General features: G+C 40.5%; 1 protein-coding gene across 31 annotated transcripts in view; it reads left to right on the top strand.

The window, feature by feature from the left end:
* The window catches only part of ATP2B2 (ATPase plasma membrane Ca2+ transporting 2), a 754,329-nt gene that overhangs the window by 677,275 nt on the left and 57,044 nt on the right, over positions 1 to 20,010 (top strand). For all 31 annotated transcript variants that reach the window (XM_065551218.1, XM_065551250.1, XM_065551243.1 and 28 more), the window contains 2 exons: positions 13,798 to 13,977; positions 15,088 to 15,175. In XM_065551218.1, the coding sequence (XP_065407290.1) occupies positions 13,798 to 13,977; positions 15,088 to 15,175 (268 nt within the window). The remainder of the gene's footprint in view (positions 1 to 13,797; positions 13,978 to 15,087; positions 15,176 to 20,010) is intronic.

The following is a 20,010-nucleotide window of genomic DNA, read 5'->3' as shown; positions in this document are numbered from 1 at the left end:
CTATAAAATGCTATAAAATCTAAAAGAATTTATTAGTTGAGTCCCTCATTTTCTATTAAATATTGCAGAGTAGAGTTGAGCAAACCTCTTTTGATAACAAACTAGCAGATCATTTACCCTCTTCACATCTATCATATTTTACTATTATTTTATATTATAATGAATTATAAGTCCAATAAATCTGCAAGTATATAACAATATTATGTGACTTATTAACATATTGTTAAGAAAATAGCATTTTAAGTTAAACCATTTTAGGATTCTATTATTGTATGATGGACCCAAGGAATGGGTTGCAATGTGATTTGACAGTTATTTTTTAAATGATCTGAAAACTCTCATTTTATGTGACTGTTATTAGTGTGTTTTTGTGAGAAGACTGTTTCTGCTCTCCTGTCTCATGGGGAATTATTTCTTATGAGCCTGAAGTAAAAAAATGAATAGTGATGCTAACAATACGGAGGTCAACTCTGATGTCTGTTTAACAGATCAAAGAAAATGAAGTCAGAAAAACATTTTATTTCCAAACAATTATTTAACTAATTAATTGAATTCCTCACAATTAAATGTTGAAATATGTTGTAACATTTTCCATATGTTCATTTCAAAGCATTCAGTAAAATTTACGTCCTTTCAAAATTTCAACAAGCATTTGCCAAAAAACTTCAGATGAGTCTAGGCTCATGTTTTTTCCAATCCATTTTTTAATTTTAATATGGTACTAACAATGGAGTAATGAGTCATTTAAAAATTCTGTTCAAATTACTAAAAACTCTTAGAAGTCCCTAACTCATTGTAAAACAAAAGTTGCCAAAATGTCTTGGAACAGAGAGTATTTCAGGAAAAAAAAACCTGCAAAAAACATGTTCTTCTGGGATAGCTCCTTAGGAAGGAAATAGCTGACTTTTAGTTAAAGGATAATTAGGTGAGAATTTGCCATTACAGCCCCAAATTGCCATGTTTGTTGTTTCTAGCAGAGACTCCATTAATTTAGCAGAACAAAACTGACAGTATCATGTAGAAATGTCACGGCCCTTGTCACTGCACCTTAAAGCATTTTAGAAGACCATCCTGTGGGAGGAAAAGACAGAAAAGCGAAGAATATTACTATAAATGTGCCTTTTAATTAGCTTAATATTGGTGGAAGTCATGATTTATCCTGCAAGAAATGGCAAGTCATGGAGCTGTGATAAAAATAATGAAAAGTCATAACTCTGACAACTTGTTCAGGTATTTGTTTTAAAATTAAATGACATTTTAGAGGGAAAGTCTCATTTCCTCTTTTCCTAAGATGCTCCTGGGAGTTAGCACAGGTGACAAAATAGCCTCTACTACTTTCACAAACCTATGGATGGTTTGGTCATGGATTGCTACAGTTTATTCATACGCAACAGTGGCACTCACCCTCTGCAGTGCCGAAGGTCCCGTTGGCACCTTTCTTGGAGGGTTTGAGAGCTGTGCCTATTATGAATATATACATCTCTATCAGATTTATTTTTAAAAAAGCCCACAGCTAATGTAAAAAGCCTGCTTGTAGTTGCATTACCCTCAATAATAAATAGAAATTGTTTGGATGAATTCAGCAGCAATAAAATCCAGCTATTGATCAGCTTTGTCTTTCTCTCTTGCCTGAGAGCTAGTAGGCAGGGACCTGGTTCTGAGTGTTGTATACTCCTATATGTAGGTTCACCCACTCAAAAATTCTCTTATTTACCTGTACTGGTTAATTCTCACACACTTCTATATCTTCTCCCCAAGCTGTGCTGTACATCTTTTATGTATTGTTGGGTTGGGTTTAGTACTTGATGTTACATTTAGAAATATTCAAGAAGGCAAGCAACTAAAACAGTGTCTTGTACCTGTAGAGATCTGTCTCTGAATTTTGAGACAACTTCCCTGAGCCAGGGTTAATGAATCTTATTCACACGCCAAACACTCACCCATGACTTACACCAATTTGCCAACTTGTACCTACGGTACTATCGTTTACATCACATCTCAATTTGGCCCATTGTTTGTCAACAGATTCAGATAGAGATTGCTGCATCAGGCTACTTTACGCTTACATCCAGAATGCTTTCTGTGCTTTCATAGATGCTAGAAGCTTGATTCTTTGTAAATGTAAGCTTAGGTTCTGTGGAAACAGGTTGGAGATGTGTCTATTTCTACTGCCCACTCAGTCTGCCAATGTAGTCTCTTACCTACATAAATAAAAAAAGAAACTATGAGCAATATTTTAAGTCTAGTTACTCTACACAGAGTTAAACTAGATACTGCCCACCAGCTGTCCAAAAATAAGAATAGAGAAAATAGCATATCTTTTCTTAGAGATTATTTTGATGTGCATATGAAACTAGGTTCTGCTTCCATGAGCTTGCTTAATAGAACTGGCATTTCGAATACAAGCCTTCATTTTCTCTTTTTCACAGTGGGACTATCATTTTCCTCCTTTGTGTCCCATATTCTATTTCTGGCTTTCAAACTGTCATCTCAATCTCTCACATCCAGTAAGTGAGGGAGTCAAGTTGTTCAAAACTGCTGCTAAGGTCATTTTAAATTTACAAGCAGGACATATGCAGAATAACAAAACCTGGTAACTCAGTCAATCACTTGGGAGCCAGCTACGCAAGTTGCAGATTGCTTATGAGCTAAATTGGTGCTATTTTCCAATGCTACCATATCTTCAGGTTGACCAAAAGAGGTTTCCAGCCCAGACTCACAGGGGGAGGTGGGAATGCTACTTGTAAGTCATAGATACATAGGTCATAGGCAGATAAACTTCTGTCCATTATTCATTCTTTTTTTCTTGCCTGTTAATGCTATTACATTATTTGTACTGACTGAGAGCCATTCTGTAAACAGCAGGTATTCTTGACATTTCCTGAAGGTGGAGTGGTTTACTTAGGGCCCATGAAAAGCTCAGATTCATTACTCTTATAGCCCAGCTTTTATTTTAGTGATCTGCATTTTGGCTCACCTAGTTATGGCTCACTCTGGTTTATCAGGTAAATGGAAGAGAGAAGAACAGCGCAAATGACCACATGGGCTGTCACACCCGCCAAGTGAGCATCTGTCTGAATTCCTTTAGAAGCATTAGGCTTATTTCTAATTCTACCATATTAGTGAATGTTGTTACTTTTTTGGAAGGAAAAATGTCTGTGTAATGATGTAAATGTCAAAGTGTCCCATGCTGCACAGGAAGGTGAAAACCGTTGCAATGCACGTAACCAATTGTGCAATGTTGAATGTGATGGAAAAATTCCTTCACAGCCCCTTTTGTTATCGGTTTATGTCCTGAAGCATGAGATTGGATTATCCTCTTAGTTTACATTGACTTCTAGAGTGTTCTTATTTCTACAGTAAAGTTAGAGCATAGCAAATTCCATTGGATTTTCAATGATAAATAGTAATGCAGGTAGAAAATGAACGCTCTGCATACTAATCAGTGGATATCCATTTTCTGATATATATTCAAACTCAATGATGTTAGTGCACTATATCTTGAATAAAATGAACTGTGCCGATAACACAGAAAATGTTTTAAATGCAAACTGAATTTTTTTTTAACTCACAATCTTCGACCTATCATTTTCTATTGTATTTCTTTCACTAGAAAATCAGTGGGATTATATAGATATGCTTGTCAATATTGCTCATGAAAGCCAGATTTAGTTGCAACAGAATGTCATTATCAGCAGCTCAGCTGGAGGGATGACAGTTGTTTACAAATAAGCAGTCATCAGTGTTTATGATAATTTATTCTAATATAGGTTATACGTTATGCCATATGGATTGGAGAAGTTAGAGAACATGGATGCAGTGTCTAACATAGCATAACAATCAGGAAGTCCAGGCCGTTCGTAGTTATTTTAGGCAACTAAGTGATCTTCGAAATGTTTGTAGGTGCAGTTTTGATCAGCACCCAAAAATTCAGATGCATATCAAAGTTGTACTCATCTTTTGGGATTTCTCTCTGCAACTACCAAACTTATCTTCCTCTCTACCCAGATGAGCCTCACTTTGTTTAGCATGAGGCATCTCTTCACCTGTTTTGTATCTGTCTGCTGTATCTGCTTGTAGGGTGGGGGAGTTCAGTTGCCGATTGCTGTCTCGTAGATCTCCATATTGAGGTGGACTCCAGGGTCCTTCTTTCCCTTCTCTGTCTTAAGAGAAATTAAGGGAATCATGGGAATTAGAAAGGAAGGAAAAGCTCTGTTGAAGACGCTTCCTTTTCTGATAGTCATAGCATATGCTGTTTAAGTATCAGCAGAACTTTCTTTTAAGTACTGTAAATTCATTTCTCAGAACTTATTTACCCTGGAGAAAATCTTCACATCCTTAAATAAGGATGATAGCAGGAGAGTACAGGACATAGAGGAAACATTATAAATACTTATTTTTTTCTGATGCTCAGCTCAACAAATTGCTGTTCTGTTTGTCTCATGGGTCCAATTGTAGCTTGAATAGCTTCTTAGTGACACATACTATATTGTAGGAGAAAGCAATATGATATAAAACACAGCATGGCCAAAATGTGTATTCCTCATCTTTTAACTTTTGAACTACAATATCATATAGTGAGCTATGGAGAATTTATGTGAAATCTCCTCTTTTTTTAATATTGAAATCAACGATGGTGAGCTAATGAATGCCGTTGGTCAGAAACTTGGTTCACCATTTTGCATATTCCTCAATTATTAACATGTTATGCTATAGCGTACCTATTTAATTATAATGGCCTGAAAGCTTATAAGGTGACGTAAATAAGCTTTTCTTCCTCTATCAGCAGTATTATCTATGTGGGTGCATATGTCAGTTTGAGTTCCAAATGACTCTTGATGCCTTTAGAGAATCTCATTGAAATGAACATTTAGATCAGAAGGAAGATAATTTTTGGGTGTGCAGAAAAAGCTTATGCTGAGTCTTTTCATATTTTATTGTAACAAGGCATCGTGGGGTGTGCACTGTTGTCCAGAAGTTGGGCATTTTGCCTGTACCGTGAAACTGGAAGCTAAATAAATATTCTATTGGCCACTTGAGAGATTTGATTCTGAGATAAGCCTCTGTGTCCTGGAATGACATACCACCATTATAAACTGCATCTGCATTATTATTAGGGCTGTCAAGCGATTAAAAAAATTAATCGTGTGATTAATCACACTGTTAAACAATAATAGAATACCATTTATTTAAATATTTTTGGATGTTTTCTACATTTTCAAATATATTAATTTCAATTAGAATGCAGGATACTAAGTGTACAGTGCTCACATCATATTTATTTTTGATTACAAATATTTGCACTGTAAAAAACAAAAGAAACAGTATCTTTCAATTCACCTAATACAAGTACTGTAGTGCAATCTCTTTATCATGAAAGTGTAACTTACAAATGTAGATTTTTTTTGTTACATAACTGCAATAAAAAAAAACAATGTAAAACTTTAGAACCTACAAGTTCACTCAGTCTTACCAATCGCTCAGACAAACAAGTTTGGTTACAATTTGCAGGAGACAATGCTGCCCATGTCTTGTTTACAATGTCACCTGAAAGTGAGAGCAGGCGTTCGCATGGCACTGTTGTAGCCAGCATTGCAAGATATTTATGTGCTAGATGTGCTAAAGATTCATATATCCCTTCATGCTTCAACCACCGTGAACAAGAGTTCGCCGGGGCTCGACCCTCTCCGGGGCGGCGGGCAGCCACACCGGCTCACTACACACCGGTGAGGTGGGGAAACTTGTCCGGCCGTGGGTCTCCCTTGGCAGCTCTTGCTGTAGCTAGAAGAACACAGTAAGCCTGGCCCTGCTCAGGGCGGGCAATAAGACTGTGTCAGGAGCTCAGGCCTTCAGTCAGGGCTGAGCCACAAGCAAGAGTGTTTAGCCCAGGCCCTAGATCAGGGCGGGGCAACAAACACTGAGTCAGGAGCTCGGACCTCAGTCAGGGTTGAGCAACAGTAGTAGGCCCAAGCCTCAAAAGGCCTGGGAGAGGGGGAGACTGCCACCCACGGGTTGGGTGGCAGGGGGGACGCAGGCCCTCCCACTCCACTGCGTCCCAGCCCAGGGCCCTAGCAGTGGTAGAAGGCCTGCTGCTTAGTCAGTGGGGATCCTGGCCGCAACACCCTGACATAGGCTCTGGCAGTGCTGCAGCCAGACTGGGGTCGGCTGCCCCCGGGCTACTTCCACACTCCCCCTTGGGGCCTACCTGGGAGCTGGTGTTGGCCTCGGGGAGATCCTGGACCATGGGTTCGTCAGGCCAGGGATCGTTCGGCAAGTCCGGCGGCTCCTCCGGGTAGCGGGCGCAGGGCAGGCCCGGCGGCTCCTGGCGGCCACCCCGGGCCGCGGAGGTTTCCCATCCCCGAGGTAGGCTGGAGACGTCTGGTCTCTCCGGCGGCTGGGGCCTGACTGAGCTTTGAGGGCGAGCCTTTGTACTTCCGGGTTGCCGCCTGACCCCCTGAGGGGCGGGCTCAGAGCTCCCTAACTCCGCACACTCTGGCCTCCGGATGGGCTCTTCCCCCTCCGGGGCGGCGGGGAGCCACACCGGCTCACTGCACACCATTCCAGAAGACATGCGTCCATGCTGATGACAGGTTCTGCTCGATAACGATCTAAAGCAGAGCGGACCGACGCATGTTCATTTTCATCATCTGAGTCAGATGCCATCAGCAGAAGGTTGATTTTCTTTTTTGGTAGTTCGGGTTTTGTAGTTTTCACATTGGAGTGTTGCTCTTTTAAGATGTCTGAAAGCATGCTCCACACCTCATCTCTCTCAGATTTTTGAAGGCACTTCAGATTCTTAAACCTTGGGTCGAATGCTGTATCTAACCTTAGAAATCTCACGTTGGTACCTTCTTTGCGTTTTGTCAAATCTGCTGTGAAAGTGTTCTTAAAACGAACATGTGCTGGGTTATCATCTGAGACTGCTATAACATGAAATATATGGCAGAATGTGGGTAAAACAGAACAGGAGACATACTATTCTCCCCCAAGGAGTTCAGTCACAAATTTAATTAACGCAATATTTTTTTAATGAGCATCATCAGCATGGAAGCATGTCCTCTGGAATGGTGGCCGAAGGATGAAGGACATATGAATGTTTGGCATATCTGGCACGTAAATACCTTGCAACACTGGCTACAAAAGTGCCATGAGAATGCCTATTCTCACTTTCAGGTGATGTAAATAAGAAGCAGGCAGCAGTATCTCCTGTAAATGTTTGTAAATTGTTTGTCTTAGCAATTGGCTGAACAAGAAGTAGGACTGAGTGGACTTGTAGGCTCTAAAGTTTTACATTGTTTTGTTTTTGAGTGAAGTTATGTAACAAAAAAAATCTACATGTGTAAATTACACTTTCAGGATAAAAAGATTGCACTATAGTACTTGTATGAGGTGAATTGAAAAATACTATTTCTTTTGTTGATCATTTTTACAGTGCAAATATTTGTAATAAAAAATAATATAAAGTGAGCACTGTACAACTTAGTATTCTGTGTTGTAATAGAAATCAGTATATTTGAAAATGTAGAAAAACATCCAAAAATATTTAATAAATGTCAGTTGGTATTCTATTGTTTAACAATGGGATTAATTGAGATTAATTTTTTTAATCACAGTTAATTTTTTTGAGTTAATTGCGTGAGTTTACTGCGATTAATTGACAGCCCTAATGATTATAAAGAATGAAAACCTTGGTGCATACATTTAAAAAAAATAATTATTGCATTTAAAATTAGTATCTGGACAGATTTATGGTTGCAGAGTTGATTTTAGTCAATGAGATAACTGGACTTGCAAATTCACATACAAATATATTTCCAGTTTGAATAGTTGGGGGTCCTAATATACTATTTAAAACTCTTTTTCTTCAGAAATAACTTTAAATATCTATAAATCTGTAGCTGTTAGGGCTAGAAGAAACAATTCTGATCACCTATTCTGACTACCTACATAACACAGACAATAGCATTTCACCCAGTAATTCCAGTTCCAAGCCCAGTAATGTAGTGTTGAACAAGACCATCATCTTTAGAAAGACATCCAATCTTCATTTAAAGACTTCAGTCTACCACATTCTTGGCTGAGCTATTCCAGTGATCAGTGACAGAGACCCTTGCTGTTAAAACATTTCCCCCTTATTTCCAGTCTGAATATTTCTAGCTTCGACTTCAACCATTAGATCTTGTTATGCCTTTGTCTGGTAGATTAAAGAGCCCTGAAGTATTAGATGAACTCTCCCTGTGTAGGTACTTATAGACTATGATCATATCACATCTTACTTTTCTTTTTGATTACCTTCTCAGAGAGAAGGTTAATTGTTATGAATAGAGCCATGGACTGGTTTTGAGTCCAAAGAAAGTATTATAATTTGCTGGGAAAGCCACTTTTATGTATATCAAGGAGAAAGAGATATCATTTAGATCTTTCACACTTTTACATATTCTGAAAAAATGTCCTTGGATTGAAAGTTTCTACCATCCAAAAAAGTTTCACTATGGTTGTAAGTTACAAAATTTCTATATTTTGAAACATAATTTTTATGATATGTAACAATCTTGTGTCCAGATGATAAATTTAGTGTTGAATATTAATCAAATAATTGTGTTTTTAAAACAATTTCTGAAAATAATATGTACAATACAATTTAATACTAGTTACATTTCCACTTTAATTTCTGGATTACTAAGATTTCATTTTATCTGGGCTGACCAACTGAGTTTAAACATGGATACAGAAAATATGTATTCCCTTCAGAAAGAATGACGTGCTTCTCATTAATATTAACAATCGACCTTTGTCCCCCACGTTCACCAAAACCACTGCAATGTACAAAAATGCTTATTACAATAAATTATATTTAACAAAATGGCCCTCAATGGCCCATGTCCTTGATAAACATAAAAGTGGCTTTCTCAGCAGATTCTAATATGTTCTTTGGACTCAAAACCAGTCCATGGCTTTAATGATCTGTATAGCAGGCAGTGAATTCAGGAGTTTTAAGCTTAGACTGTGTCTGAATGCAAAATCTCAGAATTTGGATGTGGTAAGACAGTTAGGGGCCAATCCTGTGAGGCGCTGACTGATCACTATCTGCAAATGCTGAGTGCACTCTGCTCCCATTAATGTCAACCACAGTGGAAGATACTCTTGGGATTTGGCCCCTAATTCACTTTTTCTCAAAGGCTCACTCCCTTTCTAGATCCATACATTTTTAATAATACTTCACTCTAGGACCTGAATGCATTTGATGGTTCTTGATAGTGGGGTCATCAGTTACAATCATTTGGTGTACATTCACTCGCACGTAGGCTTCATCACTCCACTGTCCTAAATGACTTTGCTAGGGCTTTGAATTCATGAGGTGAATGCTTATTAGGAATTTTCTAACCATCTTGCTTAGCCGAGATCTGTAGAATAAAGAAGCATGGATATGAACTTGAAATGAGTTTTCCTGTGATACTATGTTATTCACCTACCCCACACAGGGTGTGTGACTTATTTGTAAAGGACTTTGGGATCCTCTGGGGGAAAAGGAACTATATTAGTGCATACTATTTTTATCATTCACTGAGTGGTGTAGAGTCAGTGTGTGCACACGCGTGAAAAACTGTCCCTGCCTTAATGAGCCCCGAATGTACTCAGACAATTCAATCAGGATTTTCCTAAAAAGACAACTCTCCACCTCTTGACCAGCTTAAAGGATAACTTTGAGGGAGACAGATCCATTGTTTTTCTAATACTTTGTGATAATTCTCCTTCTGCTTTTAGGAGTCTTGAAGCAAAAACAGCTGAATGTGCTTACTCAGATTGCTCTGAAGTGTTTTTGTTTTGAGTTTCACCGGCTTGCATCTACATTAATGGGACAGATGCTGTATGGTGAACTTTAAGAACAACATGCTTGCTTTGAGAGTAAGCTCTTTAGACATGGGCTGTGTTTTCTTCTGGTTTTTACAGCACCAACTTCAGCGTTATGACTTAATGAATAATTAAATTAAATAAATAAATTAATAGAGATATCCCATTTCCTAGAACTGGAAGGGACCTTGAAAGGTCATCAAGTCCAGCCCCCTGCCTTCACTAGCAGGACCAATTTTTTTTGCCCCAAATCCCTAAATGGCCCCCTCAAGGACTGAACTCACAACCTTGGGTTTAGTGGGCCAATGCTCAAACCACTGAGCTATCCTTCCCCCTGGATTCTATAATCCTTATAGAAATAAGTTATTCAGACCAACCTATATCCACTACCCATTATAGCAGACTATGCAAACTTTGTTGGAACATGCATTATATTCAGTAGGTCTATACCAAGCACAGAATTTTTTAAAGATACCACTATCCTAACTGTCTTATCTTTAAAGGTCATACTTAATGGTCCTGCAAAGACAGTACAGTACATGATAGACCAGGGAATTAAAACTATGGTGTTGGTGTTTTAAATGAATATCTCTAACCTGTTAATCTCCATTCTCTCTAGCTGTAAAAGGGTGCTAACTTATGTTATTGATCCACTATTTAAAATAATTAAAAAAAAAAAAAACTAAAAACTCTGATGCATATTTTTCCTATCTCTCTATAGCATATTGATTTTTTACCTAATTACCTAATACTGAACCTTTTTTTTTTGTCTCCCAGATGACAATCAAAAAACAATTATTTATTGTGCTAGAAATGCACATGACTCTAATGCAGGGGTGGGCAAACTTTTTGGCCCGAGGGCCACATCTGGGTATGGAAATTGTATGGCAGCCCATGAATGCTCACGAAATTGGGGATTGAGGTGTGGGTGAGGGCTCCAGCTGGGGTGGTGGGCTCTGGAGTGGGGCCAGAAATGAGGAGTTCAGGGTGTGGGAGGGGGCTCTGGGCTGGGGCAGCATGTTGGAGTGCAGGGGGGTGAGGGCTCCGGCTAGGGGTACGGGCTCTGGGTGAGGGGTTGGGGTGCAGGAAGGTGTTCTGGGCTGGGACCAAGGGGTTCGGAAGGTGGGAGGAGAATCAGGGCTGGGGCAAGGGGTTGGGGCATGGGAGGTGGTCGGGGTGTAGGCTCCAGGTGGCGCTTACCTCAAGCGGCTCCCAGAAGCAGCGCATGTCCCCCCTCCAGTTCCTACACAGAGGTGCAGCCACACAGCTCGGCGCGCTGCCCCTGCAGCTCCTATTGGCCGTGCTTCCAATGGGAGCTGTGGGGACGGTGCTTGGGGTGGGGGCAGCGTGCGGAGCCACTGGCTGCCCTTACACATAGGAGCTGGAGGGGGAACATGCCACTGCTTCCAGGAGCCATGTGGAGCCATGGCATGCACGGAGCAGGACAAGCCCCCAGCTGGAGGGCCGGAGCGGGGCAATCCCCGGATCCCGCTCACTGGTAGAAACTCGAGGGCCAGATTAAAACATCTGAAGGGACAGATGTGGCCCCCGGGCTGTAGTTTGCCCACCCCTGCTCTAATGCATTGCCAGGAAGGTTTGGATGTATTTAGTGCCTATACATTCTTGTAGAATTTCCCTTACTTTTAATTAATAAGTTGAATAATAAATAATATATGGGAGCATATTGTGCACAGCTGGAATAATGAAGCTGCATTTCTGCATATGTTTTTGATTCTGAATATCATTTTGGTAGTTGAGCATCACAACTGGGTATTTATAGCAAATTTATTAATATTTAGACAGCTTCTCTGTGCTCTTCTTCAGCATTTCCTGAAGCCCTGTCAATTTATTTTCCACTAGAAGCAAGAGACTGATCAAAAGTAATAGAACATTTGTGCTGTTTAATATCTGAAAAGTGCAGTTACCCAATTAAAATGTTTGTGTACTAAGTACTGAAAGTCTCTTGCAATATGTGTCATGGACTTCAGAAAAAAAAAGCATTTCTTTATTAAATAAAAATAGCTGCTAAGATGAAGAAATGTACAATGAAAAAAAGTCAGTTTTCATTTCATTTCCAGGGAATCGTGTTTTATCTCAATGTACTTTGTTTTGGCTGTCTTTATGGGCCAAATCATGGTCTTCCAGCTCCCCTTGCTGTGGAGAAATTTAATGCTCTGTGAACTGGCATAAGGAGCTCTAGATGTATCTTCCACTCTGGGAGAGCTATTAAGCCCCACCTCCTTAGGGTGTGGGGGGTGCAGTCCCAGATTTTTAAGGATGATGGAGAGGCCATAAACATGCACGGAGCCTTCTAAATGCATGCAGGAGGGGCTGACCTCCTTAGCTGACTGACACGCAGCTGAATGGGAACTCAAAGTCCGCATGGAGCAATAGTACTGGCAGAAAACCCAAAATAGAGTTGTCAGAAGGAAGATGTTGCATCAGAAATCTAATCTGGGGGAGGGAGAGTAGGGCACCATTCTAGACTTCTCTCTGCTAATACCCCAAGACTAGAGTAGGGGTCTTTAGTAGTAAGTGGACTCCGTCCCGTTTGTCGAGCTCCACTTCTCCCCGTGATGCCTCCCCCCAAGATAGCATGACATCCTCAGAATCTATCAGGCTGGTGCAGAGTCATCATAGGCAGAAGGAATGGGCAAGTCAGCTTCTCTATTCCTGCACATCTTAGCCAGCATTTAGCTGCATGTTATTTCACCATTACAGAAACCATTGTTCCAAAAGTATATTTAATGATTTTTAAACCCTGGCATAAAATTCCAGCTATTTTGACATCATAAATAGAGGATGAGTGGCTGACGGGGTTCTGTGCATACCCCTGTGTTTATTCTGTGTACACAAAGGGCCTTCAACACTGAAGGAAAAATATATATGCCAGATATTTAGTGCAAACTTATTTTTGCAAGACAGAGGGGACTGACTGGAGAAAGCCTGTACACACGGAGAACCACACTGCTATGCACCACTTAGTCTATGCAGGAGAGGAGCCTTGATCCCAACCATACACAGGGATTTTCAGATGTGAGACTCCCAGTTTTGCAGCATCAGGATTCCCTGCTCAAGATAACGGTTGGGTGGGGAACTTTGTGGCCCTCAGATCAAGGTCAGTCAATCCTATGACTTCATGTGGCAGTTGGTTGCCAACTATTATTAGACACAGAAGCAGCATATTTCTGCATACCAGCCTTACAGTTAGTGTGGTGATAGACTCAAACGTATGTATGAAACAAATTAGAAAACTCCTCCTTGGTGGTGCATGGTTGGTTTTTTTTGTTTTCAATTTGGATACTTCAGATTCAAAATCAGCTACTTCATGTGAACCTGCAGCCTTACTTCCGAGTTTCTTGGTTTTCTACTTTGTTTTAACTCACATGTTCTGGAAAAAAATTAGCAATCATGGAAAACAATGATATGTACTTGCAACTTTAATTCAATGTAGCCAAGATTTGTTGGGGCAGAATATATGTAATAACATTGTCGCGCCTCTGAAGAACGGATATATTAATTGTAAATAATTTTAGAACGATGTCTTTCGTTCATCTTTATAAATCAATACATTTCTATTAAAATTGTCTGTTTACCAATGTGTCATATCTGAGGAGAACACAGAAGGAAAAAGGAAGGAAGAAATGGTGTTCTTGTTGGATCAAATGGAGCATTCCATGCTGAAACCTCTAGTCTCAGCAGGCTGCATCTCCATACTAAGGCTTAAGTCAGCTGCAAACTACTCCTCTTTAGTAAAAACTAGGGGTAGCTTATGGGGCTTCGGGCAAGTTGTGAGAGTAACCTTCAGATGGGCAGTCCTGATCTGTGCCATGATTTTGTTGGTTTTTTATAAATCCTATTTTTATCTCTAGGAATGGCTCACCTTTAAAAATATAGCAATTAAAAAAAACGTAGCAGCTTATGTATGTTGTACTGTGTTTATAGGTCCCAGAAGCCATAAGAAAGTGCCAGCGAGCTGGAATTACAGTCCGCATGGTCACTGGGGACAACATCAATACAGCTCGTGCCATCGCAATAAAGTGTGGAATTATTCATCCAGGAGAAGACTTTCTCTGCATAGAGGGAAAGGAGTTTAACAGGAGGATCCGAAATGAGAAGGGAGAGGTAATTCATGAATTGAATATAAAGTAACTTTCCCCAATGTTATGTTTCATAAACTATAGTGAAGGATGGAGGAACACACTGTATTTCTCTTCTATTGTGATGTCCCTCACTTCAGTAGACAACAACCAGCCCAGCAGCCTGACCGGAGGGATGGTTCAACTTCCAACACTGCTCCTTTGTTATTTCAATTGCCTCTGATAAACTAGCATCTTACATTTAACTTCTCTGAGAGTTATCTAATCAGTGACACTGTCACATTAGTGCTAACCCAGTTCAGCTCTTTTCTGAACCATATCGGACTGTTTCAAAAAGTACAAATTCAGAAAAGTTCTTTAACCCTCCCCCCCAACAAACGAACCAAAAACCCAACAGCAGGGCTCTCAGAGCTCACTAGCAACTGGCAGCCATACAGAGTCAGCCTCTAACTGCTGCTTCTTAGCTGGAGCTCTGACTTCTCGCATCAAGTCTCACTTAAAATATGGCTCCATTCTCAGATGAGACAACGTAAGTGGTTACACCCAAGCAAACCTACTGAGACAACATGAGGGCAGACAATAATGTTTGCTTGTTGGACACTGAGGGCACAGTCTGGCCTGCAGAACCTTTTCTCTTGGTGGTGATGTATGAGATGAAGAACTCAGCTGGGTTTCCAGATCCCAGCTAGAGTTGGCAAGGCTAGCAAACAGAAACATCTTTCTACTTGTAGACTGAGCACACTCGATCTGAGAGCCTTGAGACCCTGCAGATACAGAACTCCACCTTGCTACTTTTAGAGTCACATTCTGGAGTGGAGCGATTCTGTAAGGCAATAAAAAGGCCACTTCTGTCCTTACCGTGAATTGTACCTACTTCAGCCAGCAATCGAGGCAATTCAGTAAGACAGTGTGGGGGATTCAGTGTCTCATGGCCCTACCTACCCTACCAGTAGTGCTGGCTGTTTCCAAAATGACGGGCCAAATGACGGTGAGCGGTGGCTCCAGATTACCAGTATAGGGGCTGATTCTCCTTTCATACCAGTTTTGAGTGTGAAAAGTGAAAACATTTCTAGGCAGGAAAACATAGATCCAGATTTGCTTACAACAGGCTGGTGATTGTATTATTATTTTTCAGATTGAGCAAGAACGTATTGACAAGATCTGGCCAAAACTACGAGTACTTGCTCGCTCATCTCCCACAGACAAACACACTTTGGTGAAAGGTGAGTGCAAATAATCTGTATGTGTATGATTATTTATAATAGCCATGGTTGTCTAATGGTGTCACCTAATGTACTTGTTTTTGATATTACAATCCAGACACACAGCAATGTACTGTTGGTAGGGCAGAGTGGAGGGAAGAAGAGGAGGAGCAGGAGCTAGCTGTGTTATTTCTCATGTCACAATTGTTTCACTCATCAGAGAATTAGGCCAGGTCTGTGCTAGAAACTTTTGCTAGTAGATCAAGTGTTGGTCAGGGATGTGATTGTTTAACAACATTTCTCTACTAGCAAAAGCCCTAATATTGATGCAGTTATGTAGATATAATAAAATGTTTTTGTGGCTATAAAGGGGTAGCCGTTTTAGTCTGTATCCACAAAAAACTGAATTGGCCTTCAACGTTGGTTCTCCACTTGTAAGGTAACTCCCTTCTCTTCATGTGCCAATATATATGCACGTATCTGTAATTTTCACTTTCATGCATCTGAAGAAGTGGGTTTTTATCCACAAAAGCTTATGCCCAAATAAATCTGTTAGTCTTTAAGGTGCCACTGGACTCTCATTGTTTTTGTGGAGATAGCTTATTTTGTTTGAGAAAGCGATATCAGTAAAATGCACTCTTTGGCTTGTATAAACTCTGTCTACATTAGGAAGGTTTGCCACTATACCTATACCAGCAAGCCCTTTCCAGTGTTGACAAAGCCTTAGTGATAGGGTAGAAACAGAGGGAAATATGGGGGAGGTGAGGAGAAACGTATGAGAGAGGAGAGAAGGGAAGGGAGGGGAGAGGAAACTCAACAAAAATGGGAAGTTTTTTATTTGTCTTCTTTTATAATACAGGTGTGTTGTCTAATGATTGGAACACTGTGCTGTGAGGTAGTGTTCTGTTTCCAGCTCTGCCACTGATGACTTCTGTGACCTAGGGGAAGTCACTTAAACTTCCCTTTACATCATCAATAAGATGAATCAAATAATACAGTACCGTAGGGATAATCATTCTATCAAATGCTGTGTAGGCAATTTAGCGTTGATGAATAGGACAAGGGAATTTACTGAAAGGCCACATGTGCAAGTTTTGACATTTCTTTCTGTGGCTGAGTTTGCAGGTTCACTGCAGAATTCGTAGGAAAAGCACTTGCTTTCTAATGTGGTTCTCAGCGAAGTTTCAACATGTATTTAACACATGTAGGTTAAAGTGGTTTCATTTAAAACCAGCTTTTGTTTACTTCATACAGGTGTTTTGAATATGAAAACAGATACAATGCATCCTCCATATTCCCTGTGAATTGGTGTTCCTATGAAGTGATCGCCCATGCCTGGGCATACCCATACTCTTTTACTGCCCGTCTCCTTACCCCTCCTCTTCTCTAGAGTGGCAGACATGGTTTCCCAGGCAGTCACATCTGTTGTCTTTGTAGGCTACCTGAAAAGTCTATCTGGAAATAACAAAGGAAGTTTCTCTCGCAGGAGTGGTGGAAATACAAATGTGGATTCATTAAAATGTGATTCATTGACTTCTTTTTAGAGCTTGCTTGTCAATATTTTCATTATGGCTTTTCAGTTTGATTAGAATGTAGTACTGACTGGGAGTGGAAGAGCATGTATGCAAGTAAGAGGTACTTAATAAGAAGTAAGAAGAACTAACCGTTGTGAATGAGAGAGGAGCTGTAGATTTTTGATATTTGTATGCAGCTGTCCATAAAGTAAACAAAAACGAGTTGATTAAAAATAACCCACAATTTAAAATACATATATTCAAATGTACCTAAAACCAGCAATACAAGGGTAAGAGCTCTTCTTGCTGAGCTCATTAGGAGAGTGGTTTTTAAACTTTTTAAACTGAGCCCCCTCTTTAAGTAACAATTTTTGGTTGCGCCCCCCACAACCCAGACAGAAATACACATAAAGAAGTATGCTTGATAGCCTGCTCATAAATCTAACAGAGGCCTTAACACAACTTGAATTAAATTACCTATACCTTTAAGTTTCAAATACACCGATACTTACCAATGGCAAAGCCCAGGCTTCCTCAGCAATGGGCTGCTTCCTTCCATCTTGCAGCCAGGCTGCACTGCTAGGGCAGGGCCAATACCTGCCTCTCCCCCCTCGGATTTCCAGGGTGGGGGAAGGCACATTTGACGGTCTCTGGGGGCAGAGCCAGCACCAGGCAGGGTGGCTTGCTAAGGTGAGTGAGGGTGTGGAGATGGTGCTCCCTCGCCTGGGCCCCACTATGTGGCTGACACAAGCCACCTGGTGTTGCTGCTCGCGCCTCCCCCCCGAACTTTCCTCCATGACCCCCAAGAGGGGAGGGGTGCCCCACAGTTTGAAAACCTATGCATTAGGAAGAGAGTCTTTTCATTATACTGATTCCATTCACATGACTAAGTTCTGCCACATTTGCTGTTACATGCAAGGTTACATGTTTTAAAAAGCAGGTTCCATTTTGGCATAAAACTGATGTAATTCCCTGATCCCCACTGGCTGTCTGCAGGTTCCAGGTGTATATTTAGGAGTTGGTTTTGACCTATAAAGTGCACTCTCCACCCCACTGCCACAGCTGCAGTCAGCGGAGGCACTCAAGATGGAGACTCTTTCATGGAAAAGAGAGGTTCTGTTTGCAGGGTGTTGTCCATGGAGGCCCCTCCACTGTGGAGCCAGTGCCTTCCTTGGTCTGAAATCTGAATCTGTTGGTCTTGAGGGCATACTCCAAGGCCTATGTCTACAATCAGGCTGTTGGGATGAAGGGCTGTGATACAGGCTGGTATATGTGCTATGCGGCATTAGTGGTTGCTCTGATTTAATCTTTGTTAAAGTATTTTCAGATTCAGGGTGAGAAATAGCTTCTGACTCCATCCTTTTATCCTGTAAAAGAGTGGAATTTTGAAAAGCATCTAAATGACTTTGGGGAGCATACATCCCCTTGTAAATAAACTAGGTCACTTAAGTGCTTTTGAAAATGATGCTCACCCTCCCTCCAGCCTCAGTATGTTGGGTAAAGGAGCCAAAATGTGATGTAAATGATCTCTTAAAGCCCTGGCTCTGGCTAGAAGAGAATTCCCCTGACACAGGAACTGAAGTTGATAGCCATAGACTGTCTTCTGAAGACCCTTCCCTCATCCCCTTCTAACCCAGGCATAGGGAATGTGTCAGGGGTGGCAATGCAGCATGATGGGTACTCTGGGCTTCACTGCTGCTTCTCAGAAGATGGATACAAGCAGCTGTAGCTTAGCTTTTCAGGACTAAATTATACCAGGTGCTGTTTAGGCCCCCAGAACATTGCAAGGGTGCAAAGGCGGCTTGAAGCCCTCACAAGTTCTGTGCTGCACTCCTAAGATGCAAGACAGAAGCTTACCCTAGAGCCTAATATAGGTGCATGGCTCTAAATTCTAATGGAAGTGTGTATTGGGAGCGTCATAAAATCAAGTAAATAAATCGTTGGAGACTGCCTGTGTGAGTGAATCATGCAGGATTTTCCCCTAAGAGGAAAATCAACAGAGTTGAAGAGTAGTAAGCAACAAAATATTAACAAGATTTACTGTATGTGAAGTATGAGATTTTGAAAGAGATATTTCATTGCAGAATTCCTTATATAACTGGTATTGTTGGTAACATATTAAAGATGATGATGAGGTCAAATGAAAAAATAATTATATTATCCAGTGCAGTTTAAGAGCAGCTTTACATTGCTGTGAGATGTTTTTGGTTTATAACACTTTAAGGGCCCTTAAAAGTTACAGGAAATTATTTAAATGTTCCCTAGTTCTGGTCCTCTTGCTCTGAAGTACGTGTTTCTCAGTCACTTGGGGGATAGAGCGAGTTTTCTCTTTGATGCATTAGGTTCGCTCTAGGGCTAAAAACACACATCACAAAACAAACTTTCATATTTAATTTTTAATGACATACAGCTGCCGGAGGGAGGGAGCACTTTTTTATTTCACTGCCACAATCCTGCCCAGCAAAAATCATTTCTATGTAGCATAAGACACTTTTATTATACATTTTTGTTCTTTTGTAATGTTGAGACTCAGAAAGGCATCATTTCAAGTTGGGAAGACATTGCTTTGTTATATATGTAAGGCTGCTCCAAGGCACTAGAGTTTTCAGCTTCCAAAATAGGTTTGAGAAGTTTTTTTCTTGCACATGAAGATAAGATTTGTTTCAATCTAGAAATGAATCCTGTGTGTGTGTGTGTATTTTATAATATGTATTCTTTATATAACATGTAGCAGCTCCTCAGTGTCTTGAGCTTACCCTTTAAGGCCTCAGTCTTGTAATTGTATGTTCCCAAATGGGTGTCTGCTCCAGCCCTATTGAAATCAGTGGGTTCTGCATGGGTTCAGGTGTCTGCATCTGCTGATCTGATTGCAGGATAAGGCTCTGCAGTCATATTCTTTTCTGTTTCATTCTAATAGTATGTGTTTTTTATATTGGAGCACCAGCCACTTAAATATCACAGTTGTCTGAAAATGTACCCACTGTTGTTACAAGTTACAACCTCCCCCCCTGCCCCAAGGGCCTAATTCTGCACATACTTAAACACTTAACGTTTTGCATGTGAATAGTCCATGGGACAACTCACATGAGTATGTTTGCAGGATCCAGGTCCTAAAACAAAACTGAAAGAAACTAAAGGAAAAACTATTTTCTATATTTTTGTCAGTATACTTCTAGATTTGAAAGTACTCCTTGTAAATAGTCAGTTTCACTGTTCTCTCTATAGTCAGTCAGTTTCCCCTATTACATCTGAGAGTCATTCACATAGCAGCAGAGTAGAAAAAAATGCGATGTGATTGTAAAACCACAATAATTGACAGTGGGCCTTGTGGGAAAAAGGCTT

Source organism: Chrysemys picta, chromosome 7 (genome assembly GCF_011386835.1).
Source record: "Chrysemys picta bellii isolate R12L10 chromosome 7, ASM1138683v2, whole genome shotgun sequence".
NCBI classification, from domain to species: domain Eukaryota; kingdom Metazoa; phylum Chordata; order Testudines; family Emydidae; genus Chrysemys; species Chrysemys picta.
The sequence above is the reverse complement of the archived record's forward strand: the minus strand, read 5'-3'. Positions and strand labels throughout refer to the sequence as shown.